A 22,512-nucleotide genomic window follows, 5' to 3' on the forward strand; every position below is an offset into this window, starting at 1 on the left:
CGGGCTGCGATTCTTTATTTAAAATGGCACACACCTACTTCAGCATGGATGACAGTAAAACCTCACATATTCGCTGGGAAAGGTACATTCTCGTTCTCAGTTGTGCACAGGAGTAAGCAAATATGTTGATAAGTCATGCAAGCAAACTATTTCTGAAATAAATTTTAGAAGGAACATAAGTATCTTGAGTATTCTTGATAAGTTAATACTCATTAATATAGAGAAAGAAGTACTTGATGCAATACACGGTTTAAGAGAACAGACACTGTACTGCATAACTTTACAATGTTATATTAAATTGTCTCAACTTATTAGTAGGTAAATAAAACTACTTTTGTGTATATCATCCTTGCTATCAATTCTTCTGTCATTTGACTGATTGTGCCCGTTTTATATAATACTTCAGAGGTGTTTCATAAATGTCACCGAGCATGAAAAACTCCTGAGTACTTGCCAGCACTCCATAGCCGAGGAACAAGGTTTCCCAGATAGATCACTATATGGTTGTTTCTTAATTACCATCATGTCAAAGAGTAAAACTCGGTTCAGTTTGTGTAATCGCTCTGTACGGAATGACTCTGTCAGTTCAGCTACTCGGTTCCCTCAGCTGAAGTGGAAAATGAACTCATCAAATTGTATGTGCATATATACATGCACACATACCAACTTGCACATGTGTAAATATCTATTTTAAACTTACATTGGCTAAGTGGTAAAAAGTCTAGGGATATCAAACTTCAAAACATTTGATTGAAAAAGACAGCAAATGACCGCTTTTCTTCATCGCTTCCCTTTGTGGCCCTTGCACTTTCACTCTTAAACTCTCATCCTTCTTGGTTTTGATTAATCAAATCAAATAAGGTTTCTCTATTTGAGAAAACATGTGCTACCATCAGTCCTGCTACCAACAGACAGGCACTCAGGAAAGCATAATCATATTTGCTGGAAGTTTCAGCAGAAACACCAAAGAACATGTAAATACGTTCTTGCTTAGCACCTGCTAATCTCTCTCACACATCTAGAATGTATCTTCATAAGATACTCCCGTGGGCGATGAGCCATTGGTAGAATGATGAACTCCGTATAATCATAATGAATTAGATACCTCAGCTGCCTCAGATCCTGCCAAGCAGTAGATGATATAGTTTCTCTGTCATTATTCTTAGAAAAATGCCGTCATATTTCCAGAGGTCTCAGCAGCGAAACGAAAGATATAGAGTGGATATAGAGTATGGGATCTGTCCTTCCTCCTGTGATATTTGAGCCTTTGCTGAAGAGTCCGCGTTGGGAGGGTGCGGAGGACAGGGAGAAAACAAAGGAGGCCACAGTGACCACTGTTTGTCCTGCTAATGGACACCTGAGGTATCTTGTGTTGAACCCAGGAGTTCTAAGCAGAAATGCAGATGACTGTATCTGTAACTAAAGTGTAAAATACAAATACATCTTATACTAAGAGAAATCTCCAGTACAACTGGTAGACTGCACTTACCTGTCTAGTTTCTCCCCACCTCAATGTGAATGATTAGTGTGTCAGTTTTATGTATATCCATGAAAGCAAACATTTGCACACAGATCCACATTGTTTTGTGTTTCAGAACAGATAGGGGCATGCTAAAACAGACTGTGTTTTTTGCATTGGCTGTGCTTAAATGTATGCATAGTGAGTCAAATGCTGCATGGAAAGAAAGTCTGACTAGCTAGGAGAAGCTCATAATTGCTAAACCAGACATTAGACTCCTGGTGAAAATGCTCTGTCAGTGATGATATAGACGTTGACATCTCCAGAACACAGAACTCGGGGATTCTTATCACTAACGATAACATTCAGAAGCATGAACTTTTGTAGGGCCTAAAGACGACAGCTGCTTGTTCCAGGACTGGTGTTTTTGCCAACCTCAAGCTCCCTTTCCCCTCCTTTTCTGCGACATCTATATCGGAACACAGATCTTATGCACCCAGGTGTGCTACTGCTCAGTAGATGGGCAGTATGTGCGTCAGGTGGAAAAGAACCATTAAATCATATTGTTCCAGTGAGCTTTGTGAAACTGAGGCACTCCACTGGCTTGCTGACACAGAGCTTTGTTCCCTGGAGACCTGAGAAAGGGAATTTCCACTCGGTAGTTGTGGTGAACAGCTGACCTGGCACATCTGCCGGACACACAGCAAGGAGGAGCCACAGCACCGGGTACAGATGGAGAACGCAAACTGCATTTGTCCAAAGGGCACGTTCTGTTATCGTGGGATGGTGACAAAAGATCCTTCTGTGCTGGGGTCTTACCTGCAGGACTGATGAGTTTTCCTCAGCAGGTTGCAAGCTTGACACAGACTGCCTTAAAATCACCGAAGTAAACGGTGCTGTGCCTTCAGAGCAGACCGAGACCCAGAGCACACTGAGGACTGACACATCTGCGGACTATTTACTTCCAGAAACAGGACAGTGCCCCACATGTAAGGTAATAAAGAGAGTGATTATGGATTTAAATAACTGTATAAAACAAGTACAAAATTTACCTCGTGCTATGTCAATAAAAGATTAAGGACATGTAAGCAACTCATAAGTGCTGCTTTGGAATGACTCGGTGTTGGTCTGTCAGGACAGACGTACATCCCGTCAGCCATGTGTGCGACACCAGAGCATGGCCAGGAAAGGCGCCCTCAAGGCACCCCTGCACCGGCCACCCCAAGTTCCAGTCCCTCAGGGCACTCCTGCACCGGCCACCCCGAGTTCCAGCCCCTCAGGGCACCCCTGCACTCACCACCCCGAGTTCCAGTCCCTCAGGGCACCCCTGCACTCACCACCCCGCATTCCAGTCCCTCAGGGCACCCCTGCACTGGCCACCCCGAGTTCCAGTCCCTCAGGGCACCCCTGCACTGGCCACCCCGAGTTCCAGTCCCTCAGGGCACCCCTGCACTCACCACTCCGTGCTCCGGTCCCTCAGGGCACCCCTGCACCCACCACCCCGTGCTCCGGTCCCTCAGGGCACCCCTGCACCCACCACCCCGTGCTCCGGTCCCTCAGGGCACCCCTGCACTCACCACCCCACGTTCCAGCCCCTCAGGGCACCCCTGCACTCACCACCCCGAGTTCCAGTCCCTCAGGGCACCCCTGCACTCACCACCCCGTGTTCCAGCCCCTCAGGGCACCCCTGCACCCACCACCCCGTGCTCCGGTCCCTCAGGGCACCCCTGCACCCACCACCCCGTGCTCCGGGCCTGCCGGATGGGGCAGAGGCACCAAGGGCTGGGCCAGCCATACTGAGCAGAGGTGAGTTACACCAGTCCCATTTTTGGCTCTGCCAAAGAGGTGCTTGAGCCTGGCCTATGTTCTCCAGCTGGAACACAGCAGGTTTGGGGTTGGTTTTGCTTTTGCTTTTTTTCCTGAGATCATGCAACAGCATTTTAGCCTTAGCAAAGCTTTATAAAGTTGCTTACAGAGGCAGAATATTCTCCTTTAAGTAATGTGTCACTGGAAACAGCAGAGAGGAAAACTGCTGGGCATTCTAGAGAGCATCGCCTTTTCTTATGATTTCCATTTGTCAAATCGGTGAAGGAAAGGTGTATTTTCAGAAAGTGTAAGCAGTATTTTGATAAACCAACTCCATGTCCGAGACACCTGGAAGTAATGAAGTTGTTTGTTTGGGGTTTTTTGACTGAAAAGTTTCTTAAAATGTAACACAATTTTAAAGAGACAATTAATATTTTGACCCCAGTTATTATTTCCTTAATTTCCCCATCGCAGCCTTGAGGATTCTCACTTGTTCCTCCTCCTAGTCCAGAAATTTGTGTATGAAGTGTATTACTTAATTTCAATTAGAATGTTAATTACAGAAGACAAGTGGTTACTGAATCTTGCACCATAATTAATCAACCTGATATTTACTTACTGCATTGTTCATACTGGATTAAGCTGTAGCTGGACAAGCAGGGCAAGGGAAGTGAGTGACAGGAGCATTATCATGGCACACTGCCTCCCATTGGGAAAGTTCATCTTCTTTCTGAAAGAGACGCCTTCAGGGATCATGTAATTTGAATTCCCTGTGAATTTAGTGTCATCTTAGCTTGACCAGCTCTGGAAGAACATATTAACCTCCTCTTGTGATTTTCAGAAAACCATTCTAATTTAGCAAGTAATTAAGGGTCACATGTAGGATAAAGAGCTAGATAAGCTTGGATTACGCACAGGAAGCTTTGTTTCCAAGGCAACCCGAGCAGAGGGGGTGTTAATGCTGAGGTCAGTCAGTTAATGAACTGGGAATGGTCACTGGCTGCAAAATGTATTAGAACTGGGGAAATGAAACTAACAATTGCATTACCATTTAATGATTTGATGACAGAAAACAAATGCCTACAAAGCTAGTTATTGCTGAAAATACTGGAGACAAAGGTTACAGGCAGCGAGGCCATTCTGCTAAGTGAGGTCACGAGAAGTCCAAAACAATGACGCTTGACAAACCCCATTTTTTTTAAGCTGAAATTACTTTAGTCATCGTTCATGGATTTCGCGGGTTCCCAGCGCGAAGCTGTCAGCGTTTGCGTAGGCTGCTGCTGACAGCCGTGCTCCTCGCGGGACGCTCGTTTTGTCCCCAGGTTGGTGCTGCCGCAGGTCGCTGCCCGTGCCGCGCCGACGGGGTGAGACCGGCCCGCTGGGTTCACACACTGGAGAGCCCGACAGCGGCCCGAGCCCGAGGTGGCACACGCCCTCGGGGCTCTGGGAACTAATCCCATGGAGATTTGACAGGGCAAACACACAAACATCATGGACACGGATAAAATGTCCAAGCAGCTCATATGTAGCAAACATAAGCTGATTTACTAAAATATTAATATTTTAGATCCAGAATCTTCCATGTTGGTTTTTTTTCCCTGCAAATCTCATCATCTTAATTTTTACACTTTACAAGCAGTGTACAGGCTCAGTCTCCATCTGCTTTTCCTGATAATCAGCAGAGTTTGACAAACAAAAGTTGTGCTCCCATATTGCTGTGATGATTTATTGCAAGAACATCTTTGCTTTTCCTCCTACATTTCAGAACTCTCAGATGCACCCTCTAGACCGGGGTCCACAGCACCGGTCAGAGAGGTGCAGTCCTCACTGCCTCACCCCGAATTCATACCTGACGTTTCCGGGACCTGGATCGAGGCTTTTCCCTGGTTGCATTCCGAGCCCATACCTTCTATTTGCAGCTGATTCCCACTGACGTTGGCTGTGTCTCCCTCATTTTTCTTCAGTCACACTGTAAGCTACAGAGCCTCTTTCAGCCTACATGGTAACCATTTCAGTGTGGGTTCACATGGTTCATGTTTTTAGTATCCAGTATTACCTAGAGGATGGAGAGAACTCTCAGTTCTTTTAGCACTAAAATAATAATTTGAAAAAAGAGGTCATGCGCATTTCCCAACACTGCACTTTTATTCTCCATTAGCTAGAATAATCTTAGTGAAGATAACTGTATCACAGGAGCCGCTTCTCATCTTCCTCTGAGGCACTGCTTGCTTTCTGCAGAGTGCTGAGCTGGTGCTGTGTGCACTACCCCAGAGATCCTGGCTCCTGAGCACCCTAGTGTGTTCCTCGTTACTGCTGTGCCCATGAGTTCCCTGTCATCGCAAACCATGGGAGCGGGCGCTAACAGCAGCACCTGCCTGATGCTACACTCGAGCTTTGGAAGAGGCAGCGGCGCGGGTGCGAGCTCTTCATTAACTCGTGAGATACAGCCCCGGTGGGCACAGAGGGAGACTAAGACATCAGGCGCCTGTCGCTTTGTGCGCTTTGCTGACAGCACACACTTTCTTTTACTCTCACCTATTTCAGGCAGCCCAATTCATCCGCCTTCCTCTAAAGCCAGTGAGCCCAGTTCACCGCATCACCATCACCGCAGCGCTCGCAGCTGCTGGCGGCGCCCGCGGTGCCTTGGGCCACGAACGCTGCAGCTCGTGGGCCTGACCCACCCGCAGCTTCTGCCCTGGGCAGCCCACGCAAAGGGGTTTGAAGGGACAGGAGCAGAAACCTGTCCACCCTTCCATAGGATAGATGCTTTCCAAACTTGGTGTCTTTTCGAAGCCTTCTGTGATACTTTTAAGGTATTTCCTTTGGAAATGGTAATTTTTCATTTTCAAATATTATCTGGTATATGTTAGAGTCCTTTGCTGTCACCCTCTGCACCTTTTCCCTTCACATGAAGTTTGTAAACAGACTTTACCTCCTTCAGAGACAACTTGCCTATTGAACATCACTGCAAGTGAATTTGTGCTGAATTAACATTTCCAGAGTGACGAATATTGAAGAAGAGACATTTTCAGACAAACCAGCAGGCAGAGGATGGGGAAGGCAGGGAGGTTTTCTTACCTGCCTGTCCTGGGCTGCTGCTCTCTCTGGGGACAGTTTGATGGCAGCAGTGGTGGACAAGTGGCTCCAGTGCTTCCCACTTTGCACACCTGGTGCTGTGCCGCGGTACTGAGAGCACAGGGCCATCTGCTGCCTCTCATGCAGGGACAGCTGCCAAATTCCCTCCGAGGTCAAAGATGAGAGATTCATTGCGCACTGGTGGCAGGAGCCGCTGGCACAGGCTCGCAGATGAGATGGCCTGGAAAGGCATTCGGGAACTAATCCCAGCAGGAATCCAAAGATGCTTCCGCTCTAACAGGTACAATAGTAATTACAAACGTGATTTTGCCTCTGACACACCTACTCCATGCACTTTGCAACCACTAAACTACTCACCACTTGTGCAGGAAAAGATGAGGTTTCCAGACCCAAACCTACCAACAAGAGGAGATGGTTTAAGGCACCTTTAGTCCCCTCAATAGCAGCAGCTGATGAGATATGCCATCCCATGGGCTCAGGCGAGTGGTGCCCCCTTTACCTCATTTAGATGTGACGGGGCTGCATGTGCCCCTGAGCTGCAGCTGGCAGCACAGCAGCCAGAGCAATGAAGCCATCACTCATCAGGACTAGGAACGCCAGGAGCCAGGGAAGGACCCCAGCCCTCTCCTCTATTTGTTCCTTAAGAACAGGATCACCTTCACCTTCAGAAAATGAAGGTCATTCCTGTTTAAATGGGTGCACAATTGGCCATGCTTGTTGCGAAGGGAGGGGGCCTGGGAAGCGTCTTTCCCAACAGCAGCAAGGCAAAAGGTGAACTGGAAGAGGAAGTGGAAAGAGAGGATGTTTAAGGATTACATCTTGGCAGGCACAGCATGCAATGCCACAGCTCACGTCACGCTGGCTTGTGGTAAACCAGAAGCTATTAATCCCATGGGAAACAAAGGAAACCCGAGGGACGGCCTCCCGCAAGCATTCAGTGAGAGCGCAGCGGGCAGCGGTGACGAGAGCGCGTGTCCCGGTGGCACAGCCACGCTTGCGCCTGGAAACACGTAAACATTGTCAAGAGCATCAATCGCAGAAGAAAAAACAAAATATTTGCTCAATTAGCCTTAAGGGATCCAAGGGGTTTTTTTTCAGCTCTGCATCTTTTGTGACTTCTTAAAGCAAAGAGCTCTGCTTTGTTGCCTATTTTATAGATGGATGGTTCTAGGAACACATGTTTAGAGGAATTAATTGCAACTTCGTTCCCTAGGAAGTTTCTTTCTACCAGCCAGCAAGAAACCCCCCATCTTCATGACAACTGAAAGAAAATCAAGTGACCATGCGTTAGAGTGAAAAGAATCCGGTTTAAAATGTCAATAGGGGTACAAATTACCAGGTACAAACACATACCCAAGTAACTGGCTGTTTGCAAACTAATTGGTTTTTCTAACTGTGTTATACACAGTCAAAACCAACCCAACCCAACCCAGCCCAGAAGTGAGCAAAGGGAGGGCCCTGAGCCTTTATTTCTCTTCAGCATCAGTAGATCATCTGAGCTATGTTAATAAAAGGTGCATTGTCTTCTTAAGCTGACTGTGGGTTTTACAGTTTTAACTGCACTTTCGTCTCCTTGTCCACATGAAGCTGCTCGGCAGCTCCGAAGGACTCAGAGAGCTGCCGGGCGGTCCTGAGCCGTGACAGGGAGGACGAAGCGGTCACCCCGCAGTCCCCATGTACTGCGTGTAAAACACGGAGCCCTGCAGCTACTGAAAAACAAACCTTCCACGCCCGCGCGTCTGTGTAGACTGTATGTAAAGAAACCCATAAACAGCAGAGGCTCTATTCAACACAGGCATTTGCGATATCATTCTCAAAAAGCTTGCAGAATTACTTTTGCTGTTGCCAGGCAACATCAGCGATAGCCCAGGTGCTTTCTGTGCTCTCCTTTAGAACTCAAATACTTTCAGTAGTGGGGAACTTCAGAATTGGTTTAGAAATGCGGGAGGCAGTATCAACCCACCTACAGGATATGTGTAAAATGCAGAGGACCTAATGTTACTCAACATCTTTTTTAGGAGATGTATATAGTTATGGCAAAAGTAGGACCTCTGGATCCAGCTGTAGTAGCAACAGGTTTAACACTACGCACTCTAATCACAATACTTCACATAAAGCTGGCAAAAAATCATTTAAAAAAGCTAAAACCATGCCAAGCAGTAAAAAAAAAATCTTTCTTTTCTTCATGGGGTTCAAATTATTCAGGGTGTTTCTGTATCCGTGTTGTTACTGAAAATGTTGTCAAGTTATTAACTACATACCCAAATCAAGTAACTATATTAAGAATATTTTCAAAACACAAAATTACCGAAACAATAAGCATCTAAACATTTTTAAAGTTAACGCTTTACAGATTTATTTTTTGATGCAAGCTCATTCGCTGAAAATGAGGTCACTGAGAGTGTGCCCCAACACCTGCTACTGCTTTCCTGTAAATGACGGCGGCACACGCAGTGGGGAGGGTGACAGACACCGGGCGACAAAAGGCCTGTTGCTGAGTTCGGTGCTGGTCGGCGGGGGGGCCGGGGAGCCCGGTGACAGCCGGGCGGGGTGGTCCGGCCAGCGGTGTCCGAGGGGTGACCCACGGCACGGGCACAGACACAGATCCAGACCCGCTGCCGCGGACACGCGTGCCCCGAAACAAGAGCGCTGCTGCTGCTAACGGGCACCGTTGACCGCAGCTGCTCAGCCTGACACAGGTGTCTGGGCTATTTCTAACCAGCCTATACCGCAGTTTAGCGCCACAGATACGAGTTTGAAATAGAAACCTTTGCAGCCTAGTCCAGCCTGCAGGCTGTGGGTGCAAAGGCAGAGCTGTCACCTGCCTGTGGCTGAGATGCCACATCCACCGCAACGTGGCGGGTGGCTCTGCGAGGTCCGGCTGTCACACCGGAGGGCGCTGGCCTTGCCCTGGGTCAGCAGGGGGGCCATGGCGAGCAGCTCAGCTGCGAGCCGCAAAGCGGCGGGTTCAGCCCGCCAGCCTGCAGACCTCACCTCAGCACCCTCCTCAGGACGGTGTAAAGCACCCCCAGAGCGAGACCTCCAGAGCGAGACCTCCAGAGCGAGTCCTCCGTGCGCCCCCGAGCGCCCCGCCGTGCCCCTCTGCGTTCGTCTGTCCGTGCGTTATCTGTGCCCGGCATTGCCCCTTCGCTCACAGCTAAATCCTCCCAGCCATCACCTACATTCAGACATTTCCCTTCACGTTTTTTGTTTACACCACCAGGATGGCACGTCTATATATGTGCTGGTGTACACATTTGCATGGGCTGTCTTAGCTATGCTATGATTTTTTGAGGTTGGTTGGTTTGGTTTTTCTTTTTTGCTAAGCCCTCATTAACTCCACTCACGCTGTCTTACTCGGTTTGCCAGTGCTTAAGTAGTGCTTTTTTTAAAAAGCAACCAATTAGCACCTCATCAGCTCCAATTAGAGGAGACAAAAGCAGTGTAAAGATAACTCAATGAGAGGGGGTAGCACAACATCATGTAATCGCTTAGGACAGCGGTGCGCATTCACGGCGCTGCCCGGGCCGGGCCTATTCACCTTTTCTTCTTCCCTCTGGACGCATTTAAGACCTTGTTTTTTCTGGGAAGCCGGGCCTCCCAGGAGTCCCAGAGTCCCCCATTCAGGGCTACCTGTTTACAGCTCACCGAACAGAAGGACCTAAACAATCCTATATTGTACGCCTTGTGCTTCCTTAAACTTAGGCCTCCACAATGGCATGTTTTCAGAAGCCGGGCAGAATAAGTTAAAGGCTGGCTTTATACTCATTAAGTGTTCTGCTTGTACTGTCTTCTAATTACATGGCAGAGCAACAATGTATTTTTTTTTCTCAATGGAGTTCTTTGGAGCAGTTAATTTGGTGCCTGTACTAAATGCCCCAAAACATTAATTAGTGTGGAAGGAACCCTAATTTCCTCAGCGGCTTTCCTCTCCATTTACTTCCCTTGTTTTCACATAGGCTTGGATGAGCCTCTATAATGAAATTACCTCATTAATGCCTTTATTCTTGTAGAGTAACTCATTCAAGATCTACCATTTAGTTTTAATTTAATGCTGTCAAAAGCAAAAGGTGCATTCATGTCTTTGATTAGCGCATTTTTTTCTCTCTAAAGAGTGGACAGATTTAAATTATTAAGATGGCAAGTAGCGAGTTATAATTGGATACAAGCAGCACTTCAGCGAATATTAAATGCTTTCAAAGCCTGGCCTATGCGGTCTGCTGACTATTAACTGTGTCCAGTGAGTTACTCTGTGGGTTTTGAATTAACAGCACCTTAGCTACTCTGAAGCAAATTAAGTTTAATTTTGTTTATAAAAACCGGTGAGGTTGCATTTATCAACACGCCATTCAGTTGTAGCAGAGTTCAGTTCTGCCCATTGTCCTACACTGACCCCATCACTGGTTAGCACCGCTAACATGGGGCCGCATCCTGCACTCCACAGTCATGCGGAGCCTGGCTGGAGACCTGCCTTTGGCCTTTCGTTTGCAAGAGCTGCCGAGTTCTGAATGTTGCCGAACAGAACCCACCTAGGCCCCTTTTGCCCACACTGATTGTTTGCTTGCAGAGTACGGTGGCATAAAGTATGTCTACTATTAATGGTGAATGCACAGCAGCAAGCAGTTTAAACACCAGCAGCTGAGCAGGCAGGATGTAACATCTGATCCTTCATCTTTAACTCACCCTCTTCTCCCTCTTTTCACTCACAATTCATATCACAAAATACCTGAGATGCACCATAGAAACATGTTGTCAGAAGACTGACCTTCTACTCTGCATAGTGTGTACGTATTACAGTTTATAGTGTGGCTGCGCTTGTGCCTGAGGTCGACAATCAGTGTCACATCCGTGGGGACAGGCGCTCTGGGGGGCTCAAAGCTGCTCTCAGCCTTCTCCAGATCTCCAGGGCCTTTGGGTTGCAGGATCTTACAGCCCTCTGGGCCCATCTTCCAGTGTTCACCCACTTCCATAGCGACATTTTCCTTATGTAATTAAAAGGAAATTATTACATTTTCAATGCAAACATAAAATATTATATTATGACTTGCTATAATGCTTTATAAATAGCATAAATTAAAACTATTATAATGTATTATATATTCATAAATATTCAATATATTAATTGCATATTATATATGGTGCTTGTACAATATACAGTTATTATATTATCTTATATAATTTAAAATACATGTAATTATGTTATATACATTTATTATAAGAGTATGCAGCTTGCCTTTCTCGAGGCCCCTTCTCTATAGAGGACGTACATTCAGGCCTTGCCTTGTGGCTGAGGTGACTGCTGGTGGCTGAGGGAGGACAGAAGAGAAGTGACAGGTGTGACCCTGCACTGCCATGCGAAAAAATCCCCTCTACTGCCACCCTTTGCAGCGCTTTGGGACCAACTTATTCGGCCTTTGGTTCAGATGGTGCATTGGCTACATCTAGTCTGCGTGAAACAGTGCCAGGAGCTACGTTCTGCCGTGAGCCCGCGGCACGCAGACCAGACCCATTCCCATTGCCTGACATAACTCTGGGTTTCCGCTGGTTTTCATCTAAGGGCCATCCGGCCCAGAGACATGGAGGATGTGAGGGTTTCCTTGCACGTGCACCTCTCCATCTCAGGCTGCCCGAGGCGGAGCGGCTGCGCGCTGCGGGAGCACGCGCTGCCTGCCGTGCAGTGTGGTGGCAGGGTGCACGGTGTGGTTCGAAGCTCAAAACCTGCAGAAGGCAGCTGCGAAATGCACAGGGAACCAGTTCTGATAGAATCCCTCCTGTCCATCATCAGCGTGTGCTGCTGCCCTGTGCTGCAGCAAAACCCTCTCATAAGCTGCCTCTTGGCAGGGGCCAGGACTGCTGGTGCTGCAGCTGCGCGGTGTGAGCGACTGGGGGCCAAAAGCTCAGCTGGCCCTCTGGCTCTGGCTTATTTTTCAGGGACAACATGCCATAAAATCCTGTTTCTGTTCTAGGTCAGCTAAGAACAGTGTGGGTGGTTCATGAAGAGATAGCTGAAGCCAAATCGTCATCCAGATACTAAGTGTTTACACCACATGAAGGCCCGGTCCAGGGAGTTTTCTCAGTGTAACGCATGCTGTCAGACCTGGGCTTCTGCACGCAGCGGCGTTCTCTGCCGGGTCCCTGTTAGTCCAGTGACTGAAACAGACGCTCAAGAAGCGAGATAGCCAGTCCAATTCTCATCTCACCTCCAGGAAATGTGCACATTTCAGATCACTCCACCACGTCTGTCTAGGAGAAAGGAGAAGGAACGGTTCTCACTTTCCACTTCTTTCCTTCTGAAACATGGCATTACGCAGAAAAAGAGTCAGAGAGAGCAGGCGAGACCGCCAGTCCGGGAGCTAAAACTGTGTTTGGTCTCTGTCCCGAGAACTGTCCCTGCATTCTATGCTTGTATAATTATTTAATGCAATGTTACAGGGCGTTTCAGAGAGACGGGCTCGGCTGGCAGGACGCACGGACATGCAGGGGCTGTGCAGAGAACTCTCCGGAATTCTTCCCACCTCTTCCCCCGAAGCGCGTGGTCGCCTGTGCCCTTCCTCTCTCATGAACAGCCGCTTCCCCACCTGTTGGTGCCAATGACAAGTGCTCTGTGGCACCGGCAGAGCAATGCTCTTGCGGTAACCGAGGCCGGGCTGTCTGTGCGCTGGGAGAGGCACCTAGTGGCAATAATTGGAAATTCTACGCCCTTCCAAGCGGTAGGAGTTTCTCATTCGTGGGCTGCAGAGATACAGCGATTTCAAATGGAGTGCATCTTTTTGGAACACCTTGTATAACACTTGGAACAGAGACAGGAATCCGGAATCCCCTCTCCAGGTGAGTGTCCCCATGCAGATCACCAGCACTGGAGTCACCCAAAGGGCTCGGTGCTGCTCCTGTTGCTCCGGGGAGCATCAGACACGGAGAGGGGAGCCCATTCACCGCAACAGCCCGTTGTGCGAGGTGAGCCGGGGTGAGACTGTGCGGCTACAGACAGCGGTTCGGGGAAAAACTGAGCTTAATGTGAGTGCTGATCCCAAGCCTTATTAGTATTTGCCACAGCCTGAAGACACTGTAGGACACACAGATAGAACAAGGATCACCTGAAGCTGACAGTTCGAACACATTTTTGTTCCTCAGCAAGTACGGAACAAAAAGAAAGACCAGATTCTGGGTGCATGGGGCAGACATAAGGAGAGAAATGAGAAAAAGACATATGTAGGGTAAAAGACCAGCGAACGCTCAGGCAACGAGCTGGGCCCCGGTGTCTTAGGGAGCGTTCGTGGTCCCGAGGGAGAGGAAAGCCCGGCGGGCTGGCCTGGCTCCTCCCGGTGTCCGCGGCACACGCAGCGCGGGCAGCGCGCTCCCGCACAGATGTGCTGTCTGCAGCAGTGGCGCACTCCTTGACAGCCGCCCCACCTTTGTGTCATCACACTCCTTGTGGGACCGGGCAGCAAGCAAGGTTACAAACAGCACACCCCGCTCCCTGCTTTGCTAGCAGGGTAATCTGAATTTCCCTGTTGGAGTTCACTGCACTGTCCCACATCCCTTTGCTGGCACTGCTGGGCAGGAGGAAGCAGAATGAGCAGCAGAGGACAAGACAGGCTGAACACGCCTTAGGCACTGATGGAAATGCTGGTCTCTCCTTGAGCAGGAGGCAGTTTAAAGCAGCTTTAAGGAAGGACACACACCCGAGGAGCACGTCTTTGCCACCCATTTATCAAGAAGGATTCTTAACACAGGCAGTCAGTTGCAAACCAGAGAGCTAACTACCCACTGGCGAACTGGTCAGAGCTCTTAGACTCCCTCCAGAGAACAGGTTAGCGAGGAGAGCACAGTGCAGGAGTGCCCCCTTTTGCTGTAACGAGGCTTCCAGAGCGAGGAGGGAGCCACACACAGTGGAAAAGCTTCACAGCACCGAGAGATGCGAGAGGGGAGGCTGGGGAGGCCAGGAGGGTGAGTTACAGAGCACTGACACTGGAAGAACGGCACAGGGAGACTCAAGAGACACATGCAACCATAGGGCAGAAAGGTGAGCAGACAGAATCTCTTTCTGCATTACTGTGGCCAGAAAAGCACCCTTAGTGTCAGCAGGCTCCAGGGTAATGCATCACTCAGCGTGGCAGAGTTGGAGCAGAGACAGCAGATCTCTGTCGCACAGCGTAAGAGCAGCGGGGCACCCCGGGTCTGACGAGTCAGGCCCTGTCTGGCGGGACAGCTGGCGGTTTGCCGGTGGCAGCACACGGGCTCAGCTGCTCTCTGCAGCCTGTCCCCATCCTCCCCATTCAGCTGTCAGGCGTGGAGAGGGCTGGCTGGGAGCAAGGAGCTGTGGGGACAGGGAAGTGTAGGACAGCAGGATTCCGATCATTGAGATGGGTAATGCGAGTTAAATACAACACCAAACTTCTCTACAGTCCTCTAGGAAAGATGACAAAAATTAAACATTCAGAGAAATGGGTCTGTCTGCAGCCTGCACTTCACTCTCTGGATCACAAGAATCATATTACTCAGATGCACTTATCCACCTGTCTCTGCCTTCCACTTAGATGATGCCCTGAAAGGCTTCTAAAGTCAGACCTTTCCTTCCATCTGCTGGAACCCCAGACACGATCCACACCGCATGCAGTCCCTGCGCTGATGAATTCTTCTGTATGACCTGGGCTATGCAGAGTACCTGGTCAAGTCTTCCGTTCTGTTTGATCAGAAGAGCCCTGACACAGCCAAGCACTTGGCTGAATGAGCATTTCACTATGAATCGCACAAATATTATAATTCAAGTATATATCAACAGCAATTGATTGCAACATTTATAATGAAGGCCTGTGGGAACTAAAGGTGGATGAACAAGAGGAAAATGTTCTTTGTAGGGCTAAGTTGGGGTGTTAAGACAACCCTGCTAATTGTAAGCAGGTCAGCTGTTCTGCACGGAGTCAGTAACACGCAGACACTGATATTCTGCTTAGCCCAGTAACAGTGGGTGGTTACAGGGAAAGCAGGCTGAAAATTCACATCATCTGGTGAAAGAACGTGGTCTAAGTGCCCAGAACTGGTGGGCTGAGTGACTGCAGGAGAAAGCTGGCGATTAACGCAATGCTTTGGTGGAAAGGGTTTATGTTCCACTCGGGTCTGTGGCGTATATACTCGCCTGTGAAATACAAGGGGGTTAATAGAAACAGCCAGTAAAATCTGTTGTTTTCCTGACAGACAGCAGGAGGTGACACGAGGGGACCCTGGCAAGCTATAGGGTGATGGTTCCTGTTTTGAAAATACTCAATGCGTGTTGTTTTTGAAGAGCGTCCCTCAGGGAGCTGGAACAACACCCATCAAGAAACAGAAATGAGCAGAAAAGAGTACGTGACTAAGCTGCTGTTATATGGGCTTATTGCTTGTAGTGAAAGGACTGGGTGACTTAAAGGAACGGGAAATAAGCAGGCTCAGAAAAGATCTTCGCTGGAAAGTAATGGGGTAAACATATATGTAGGAAAGACACCTCTCCCTCACACATGCATAAATTAGGCTTCAGCAATGGAAGAAGGCTCATTATTAACAAACTGCATAAAGGTATCTCTCACTGAAGATGCTGTTAGACAGCTGCCTGTTGGTGGCAGGAAATGAAGTCTGTTGCCGTTTTGATCGTGATACTGTTTTTCTAAACACCAACAAGAGAAAGATACAAGATCTAACTAATTTACAGCAGTTGTGGCCACCACAGCTGTCCTCAGTGCATGAACAGGAGGGTGTCAAAGCCCAGCACGGGCAGCTCGGCTGCCTCTGGGGGGCAATGGGCCCCCAGCCAAGGCCTACGGACAGGGGCCGGTCAGGAACACCAAGTGCTCACCTGCACCTCCGGAAACTCCGCCGCGCTCAGCACTGTCCCCCAGGGGCCCGGTCCGCGTTCCCAGTTCCCAGCAGCACCACCAACACCGCGCTGCCTCCGTCCCCGCTGCGCTCACCTGGGTCCCCGCAGCGTGCCACAGCCGCTCTCCCGCAGCCCCGCACTCCTGCAGCCCTCGTGCCACAGCCGCTGTCCCGCAGCCCCGCAGCCCCGCACTCCTGCAGCCGCGCTCCCACAGCCCTCGTGCCGCAGCCGCTCTCCCGCAGCCCCGCTCTCCCGTCCGGCCGGGGGAGGCAGCGCCAGCTTCCCCCGCCAACCAAAATCACAGGCCAGGCCGCAGTTCCAGAGGAAAAGAGCTTCAGTGGGAAAGGAATCGTGCTGTTGCCTCTTTGTTACCAGCCGTGGCACAGCCAGATTCTATTAACTCAAATGAAAGCATAAACTCAGCCTCTTTATTAGTACTATTTATTGCAAATGTTGAAATGTCATGTAGTTTTGAACTAAGAGATGAACTGATTAGATAGGTAAATTGTATAATTAATTGGAAGACCCTTCCGTGACAATTATATATATCAAAGCCACTCAAGTGAGAAAATGCAACCTTGAAAATGAAGTAGAGAGATTAGTCATTGTTGAAACATACAAGAATACGTGTATTTAGATATTTTACACAAAGGAAATCTTGTTTACAGGAAAGAGACCTTGTTGATTATCTGATACAATCAAGTGTTTGTGAAATATAGTCTCTTACGGAAACATTACGTTTCTTCATGATTTGGAGCCCTTCTTTCAGCTTGGAGTGCTCTCTTTCATGTTCACAACTTGAAGCAGATAGTCCATCATCTAATAAAAAGAGAAAAGTATTATTTATAGACCAGTCCTGAGAAAAGCCATTCACTAAGTTAATAAGCCTAATATATATCTGCTCTGTGCATTCACATAACAAACACATTTCCAATAATCTTTCCAAAACAGACCTCATTTGTCTTGGTTAACGTAATAACCAACTGCCAAAATATGAGGAAAGTCATTCTCCCAAATAATTCTGTCTGCCATCTCATTTATATAGTATCTCATTAGTGGTAAACAGCCAAGTTATGGAAACGATTCTAAGCATATTTTCCAACTTACTTTTACACTTAGGCCAACTTGCAGGAGAGATTTCCCCTTTGATCCTTAACTGCTTTAACTGTAATTTATTCACAGAACCAAGAGCAGGCAAGATCCTCCTTTGCCTGATACTGACTGAAAACAGGACAGAACGCAAATACAGCACCCGAAGCCCGATTCCCAGAACCGCCGTGCTCATGTGTGCTTGCAGCTCTTTCTCTGCTCGGGGGGAATCCTTTAGAAGTGCTTCTTTATTCCTGAGACACGCAGAGCACAATACAAACACCAGGGGTAAATAATGCACTGAGTGAATCCGAGCTGATAAGCAAGACCCTGAATTGAGTTACCTGAAGTACATTATCCGTATTTACTTCTGTGGCCATTAGCTTTGGGAATTCCTGAGCTTAAATTTAAAATTCAGATTTTAAATCAAATCAGCTGCATTCAAAACAGTCTGTGAAAACAAAGTCCTCGTAGCAGTTTCTTCCCAACGCAGCCTGTCTCTGCTCTGCTCAGCGTCAGGAGCGCGGGGCTGCGCAGATGGACAGGCGGACTCCTCGGCTCGGTGTCTCTGCACGGGCTCACCGGAATCGCAGCCCCAGACGGTTCCTGGCTCCGGGACAGCTGCTCCACCAGCCGACGGGAGGGTTCACCATTTACCTTCTTGGTCGCATTCCAGTACCTCAATCCAACAGTGACCTGCTCTAAATACGGCATCTGGCTCCTCTTAGAATTAGTTACTATTTCAAACTCAAACACAATATCATTGGAGAAGTATTTAATGTCAAGTACAAACTTCTTGTGCACGCTGCACCTTCACTGTCGGTTTATCTGTCCATCTCCCCCGGGCCAGGGAGCTGCGTCCATCACCCTGTGCACAGCACCTCGGTCAGCTGGGGACAGCAGCACCTTTGACAAAGGTGTTGTCTGACCACCTGTGCAACTCGGAACCCTCACAGCCGAAAATCCGCAACCCGGAACCCCTCACAGCCGCAACTCTGTGCACCAGAATCCACAGGCCATTGATGCTCGTGTACCACTGTCTACATGTATGACTGAATTTCATGTATACCAGAATTCCACCTTTATAAATTAAAAAGGTCTCCTTTGTTAAAAATAACAACTATCATTACTCAAATGTTTAGGAAACTATCACAGCCCTCTAGAAAGACAAGCACATTCCTTCCGATCGCCAGCACCTGGAAAGCAGATTTCAAAACCATACATAGCTTGGCTTGTAGGTGCTGGGTTTTAACTCGCTGAAGCCAAAAGAGAAGCAATACATCCTGTCTTGTCCAGCCTGCATACAACCAGGTATTCGTGTCCGGCATGGGAAAGCACAGGTTATTGTAATATTTTCATAGGTTTTACTTCAGGATGGAGGCTAAGTAACTGTTGAGTGCTGGAAATCAAAGGTTCTACGGAAACTGAGGCTCTGCAAGTTTTTATGTGTCTTAATCATGTGAAATACATTTTTTTTACTAATAATGGGAGAGGTCTGGATATTTCAGGCAATAATCTCATTATTCCACATATATGTTCAACATCTGACCACAAAAATATGGATATTAATTTAGAGCAAAAGTAGACACATATGGATATGATTCAACTTAACGGAGGCAACTTTCAGCCTTTGTAAGTACAATTTATTTCCAGATACTTTTAGAAGACAAAATATTTCTCTTTTCACATAGCATCATGAATTTGTTCATCTGATTTGACTACAAAACTACACACTGCAGAGCTGAAGAGGAGATCAATCGTTTCCTTTTTAGACAACACTGATAGCTGTTATTAGAAGCATCACTGTCACAAAGCCATAGACAGAAAGTAACCCATGGGCAGCGTTCACACCAGTGGTGAAAGAGGCTTAAATCACAGCCTAGTTTAATAGGTACATTTTCACCCGTGTTCAAGTGAAAACCGACGTATTCACTGACTTCACTGATCTCGAGAGAAAGGCTGGGCTGAAGTCAGCGCAGCAATATATTAATACATCATATTACAGTAGATATAGGAAGAAAAAAAATCTTCCCATTCATGTCTTTAAGGGGGATATTCATCTTTTTATTCTATTTCAATGTCACCCAAGAGAATTCTGCAGCTGTATCACCATTGCCACACCTGACACATTACAAAGAGGTTTCTAGCTAATTCTGCAGTTTACGTTATGTCATTTAGACCCCGTTTACTTTCTGCCAGCCTCACCGATATCCTCCCAAGTGTATTTCATGGGATTTTCCAAAATAATAATAACAGGGGTGAATCTGTTGCAAAGTCTTGTTGTGATATAGCACTAACACGCTCTCTGGGGGAAGAGGAGGCGGGTCCGAGGTGCACACTGCAGCTTATCGGCCGCTGCAGACCCGCGTTGTAAGAGCGCCGGTGAGTGCGGTGCGGGCCGCGGAAACGCTGCCCTGAGAAAGCGGAGCTGGGAGCGAAGCAGCTGCCAACCCAGCTGCTCTGTCCCGTGGTTGGCAGAACCTCACGAGCCAGGCAAAACAACGGCAGCCCGACCGGTGCCAAGGGGAGTCAGTGCGGTGCAGCTTCGTACACACACGTTCTGCCTCCTTCCGGCCCCTCTGCTCACAGCTGCTCTTCACACCGGCTTCTTCGCTGAGCCAGTGCAGAACCTGCGGCTGAAGTGGCCAACTGAGCCTGAGGTGCCAGAAAAGAGGGGAACAACCAACCAGCCCGAAGGGAGACAAGACACTAACATCTGCTTAATGCTTGCTGAGTTTATGCCCAGTAGGAAATGAATTAATTAACGTCTGTGAGTGACAATTTGCAATCGAGTGTAGAGTCTTTACTGAATGACCAGCATACGAGATGCATTTCTGCTACTTTTCTGGACAATTCACAAGTCAGAGAAAGCTGATGTGTTACTGTACAATGGAATTTGAATATATGGAGTGTTTTTTACAGGTTTTATCTTACTTACCTCTTTCCAGCTGCTGTTGTCATCTGTCTCCCAGGGGCTCCTGGCATACCAGGGAAGCCCTCCCTTTAAAAAGTGAGCACTTTGATTTTCATTTCCTTCCAGCAGCCGTAGCAAATATTTTGAGATTTCTTCCCACTTCAGATAGTCTTGCAGTTGCTTGATATTTTCGGGTAATGCTGAAAACGGGGTCTTGTTTTCTTCTTCATAGATATAAGGAAAATCTCCAGTGCTCTTTTTCCCCATTAGATGTCCTGTAGAAACAACGATGACAGCATGAAATTAACATAAACGAGTATAGATTTGGTTGTTCAAGCACCAGGTGGAAGTTGTTATTGACGGACGGTACGGGGGGGAGTGAAGGGAAGGGACCGGGGATCGCCCGTCGGTGCCGGCGGGACAAGATCGGCCCGAGGGGTCGAGCTGGGCTGCTCCGCGCCGAGCCAGGGCCGGGACCCACTCCGGGCCGGGGGTCCGCCCGGCGCGCCTGGAGCCGAGCGGGACGGGCGGGGACACAGCACCGGGAGGCGGCCGGTGCCAGACATGGCTCCGTGCTCCCTGCTCCTGGCGCCGGTGCGGGCGCCGCCGCTCCTCCGCAACCGACGGCCGGGACAGCGCAGCCTCCCGGGCATCCCGGTGGGACGCCGGGTTGTTGGAACCTTCTCCTCCCGGCCGAGCCCGCCGAGCCGTTGCCCCCTCGAGGCACGGGAGGCGGCCGCGGGAGCAGCGGAGCGCCGTCGGGGCTGCCGCGGCGCCGGGAGGCTCGAGGAGCGGACGGGAGGGTCGGGTGGGTCCGGCCAGCCGGGGTGGGGAAGGCGCGGGCGGGCTGCCGGGACGGTCACTTACCTACAGCCCAGTGGCTGCCGCGGGGGTAGATCTTGGTGAGCGCGGGGGAGCCCCCGGGCTGCAGGGGAGCCGCGCAGCCCTGCGCCGCCAGCAGCGCCAGCGCCAGCAGCGGCAGAGCCCCGGGCCGCCGCGGGCCGCCGCCCATCGTACCGGTGCCGCCGCTGATGCCGTTGCCGAGCCGCTCTCCGGCTCCGTCTGGGCGCAGCGCTGCCGTTACTGCTACCGCCGCCCCCCATTTATACGGAGCCGGTACCCGGAGCTCCCGCGCCTGACGCCTCCTCACGGGGCCGGGGCTGCGGCCGCCCCCGTGCCCCCGTCCTACCTCCGGTGGGGGCGGGAGCCGCCCCGGCCCTCCGCCCGCCCCCTCGCCCCGGCAGCTCCCGGCGGGTGGAGGCGAGGGGCTGCCGGGCCGGGGCTCAGCCCTGAGCGGCGCTGGGGACCCGGGGCCGGCACCCGCTCCACAGGCTCTCCGGGCGCGCCTCCCTGCCCGCCCGCTGCCGCCCGGCCCGGCCCGGGCCCCCGCGCTGCCTCGCCCGTCTGGCCCGGGCGCGCCGGGGCTGGTCCCCGCGTCTGCCCCCCGCGTCTGCCCGGTTCGGTGCCGGGACACCCGCAGTCGGCCCGTGGCACCTCCGTACTGCGGAGGGACGGCCCAGCCTCTCCCTCGGGGTTGTTTTCTCCGTTACATTCGAAAAACAGAAACTTCTCAGGGGTTTGTTTTCCTCTGCCCTCCCTTGGGAACTCAAAGCATGTGGGACCCATCAGCCCAAGGCCTCTTCAGCTGTGCAGCTGCAAAGAGTCTCTTTTTATTTCCCATATAACAAATGCACTGTCACAAGTGACAGTAATGTGACACAGATTTACAGGGCTTTCCTCTCTGCTTGCGCAAAACCCCTGTGAACTTTCCAGCACGCTAAGGCACCTGGAACTGCCCAACTTTGTAATAGTTAATGGATTAAAAGATTTCCATAATGAAGAGGCAGTGCAGTGCAAAGGATGGATGAATCACCACAGGAGGCAATACATGAGTGCGAAGGCCGTAGAGAAATGGAACACTCACACACACACTCCAGGCACATAAGTCGTTTCACTGGGTTGGAGGTAATGAGTAGTGGAGGGCTACAGGGTCCCGATGAGCTGCTGTTTGTCCCAGAGGAGAACAGGGACAGGGATGAAGTCATGTGGAACTGGAACAGTTTACGGGGTGATTTTGCTGTCTGGAGAACCATGTCGGAGGGCAGAATGCGCAGTTAATGGAGCTGACTGCAAGGGCCGCGCCAGCTCCTCCCGCTCACCCCGCAGACTGGGACCGAGCTGTGCCCATGGAAATTCGAATTAAAGTGGTTACTGGGCAAACTACCTGGTACAATCACTTCTGAAATCCATTGTGTATCCTGCTGTATGAGCTAAATTGTTCCCTTGTTTTGTCTTACT

General features: G+C 49.6%; 1 protein-coding gene and 1 long non-coding RNA gene across 4 annotated transcripts; both read right to left on the reverse strand.

Moving 5' to 3' along the window:
• Positions 1 to 3,375: 3,375 nt before the first annotated feature.
• LOC139826355 (uncharacterized) lies at positions 3,376 to 7,233 on the reverse strand. 3 transcript variants are annotated; one of them, XR_011736303.1, is made up of 4 exons: positions 6,344 to 7,233; positions 5,115 to 5,321; positions 3,885 to 3,995; positions 3,376 to 3,613 (listed from the first exon to the last, which is right to left on the reverse strand). It is a non-coding gene; the product is annotated as an uncharacterized lncRNA (long non-coding RNA). The 3 variants fall into 3 exon arrangements; XR_011736305.1 differs by lacking the exons at positions 3,376 to 3,613; positions 3,885 to 3,995 and having other exon boundaries at positions 4,611 to 5,321; positions 6,344 to 6,756; positions 6,861 to 7,233; XR_011736304.1 differs by lacking the exons at positions 3,376 to 3,613; positions 3,885 to 3,995 and having other exon boundaries at positions 4,611 to 5,321; positions 6,344 to 6,634; positions 6,719 to 7,233.
• Positions 7,234 to 16,638: 9,405 nt separating this feature from the next.
• On the reverse strand, positions 16,639 to 21,408 carry LOC136114649 (gastrin-releasing peptide-like). The gene is made up of 3 exons (XM_065860075.2): positions 21,082 to 21,408; positions 20,239 to 20,489; positions 16,639 to 17,030 (listed from the first exon to the last, which is right to left on the reverse strand). The coding sequence occupies exons 1-3, from the start codon at positions 21,224 to 21,226 to the stop codon at positions 16,977 to 16,979; spliced, it is 450 nt and encodes a 149-aa protein (XP_065716147.1). The 5' UTR covers positions 21,227 to 21,408; the 3' UTR covers positions 16,639 to 16,976.
• Positions 21,409 to 22,512: the final 1,104 nt, after the last annotated feature.

Source organism: Patagioenas fasciata, chromosome W (assembly GCF_037038585.1).
Source record: "Patagioenas fasciata isolate bPatFas1 chromosome W, bPatFas1.hap1, whole genome shotgun sequence".
Lineage (NCBI taxonomy): Eukaryota > Metazoa > Chordata > Aves > Columbiformes > Columbidae > Patagioenas > Patagioenas fasciata.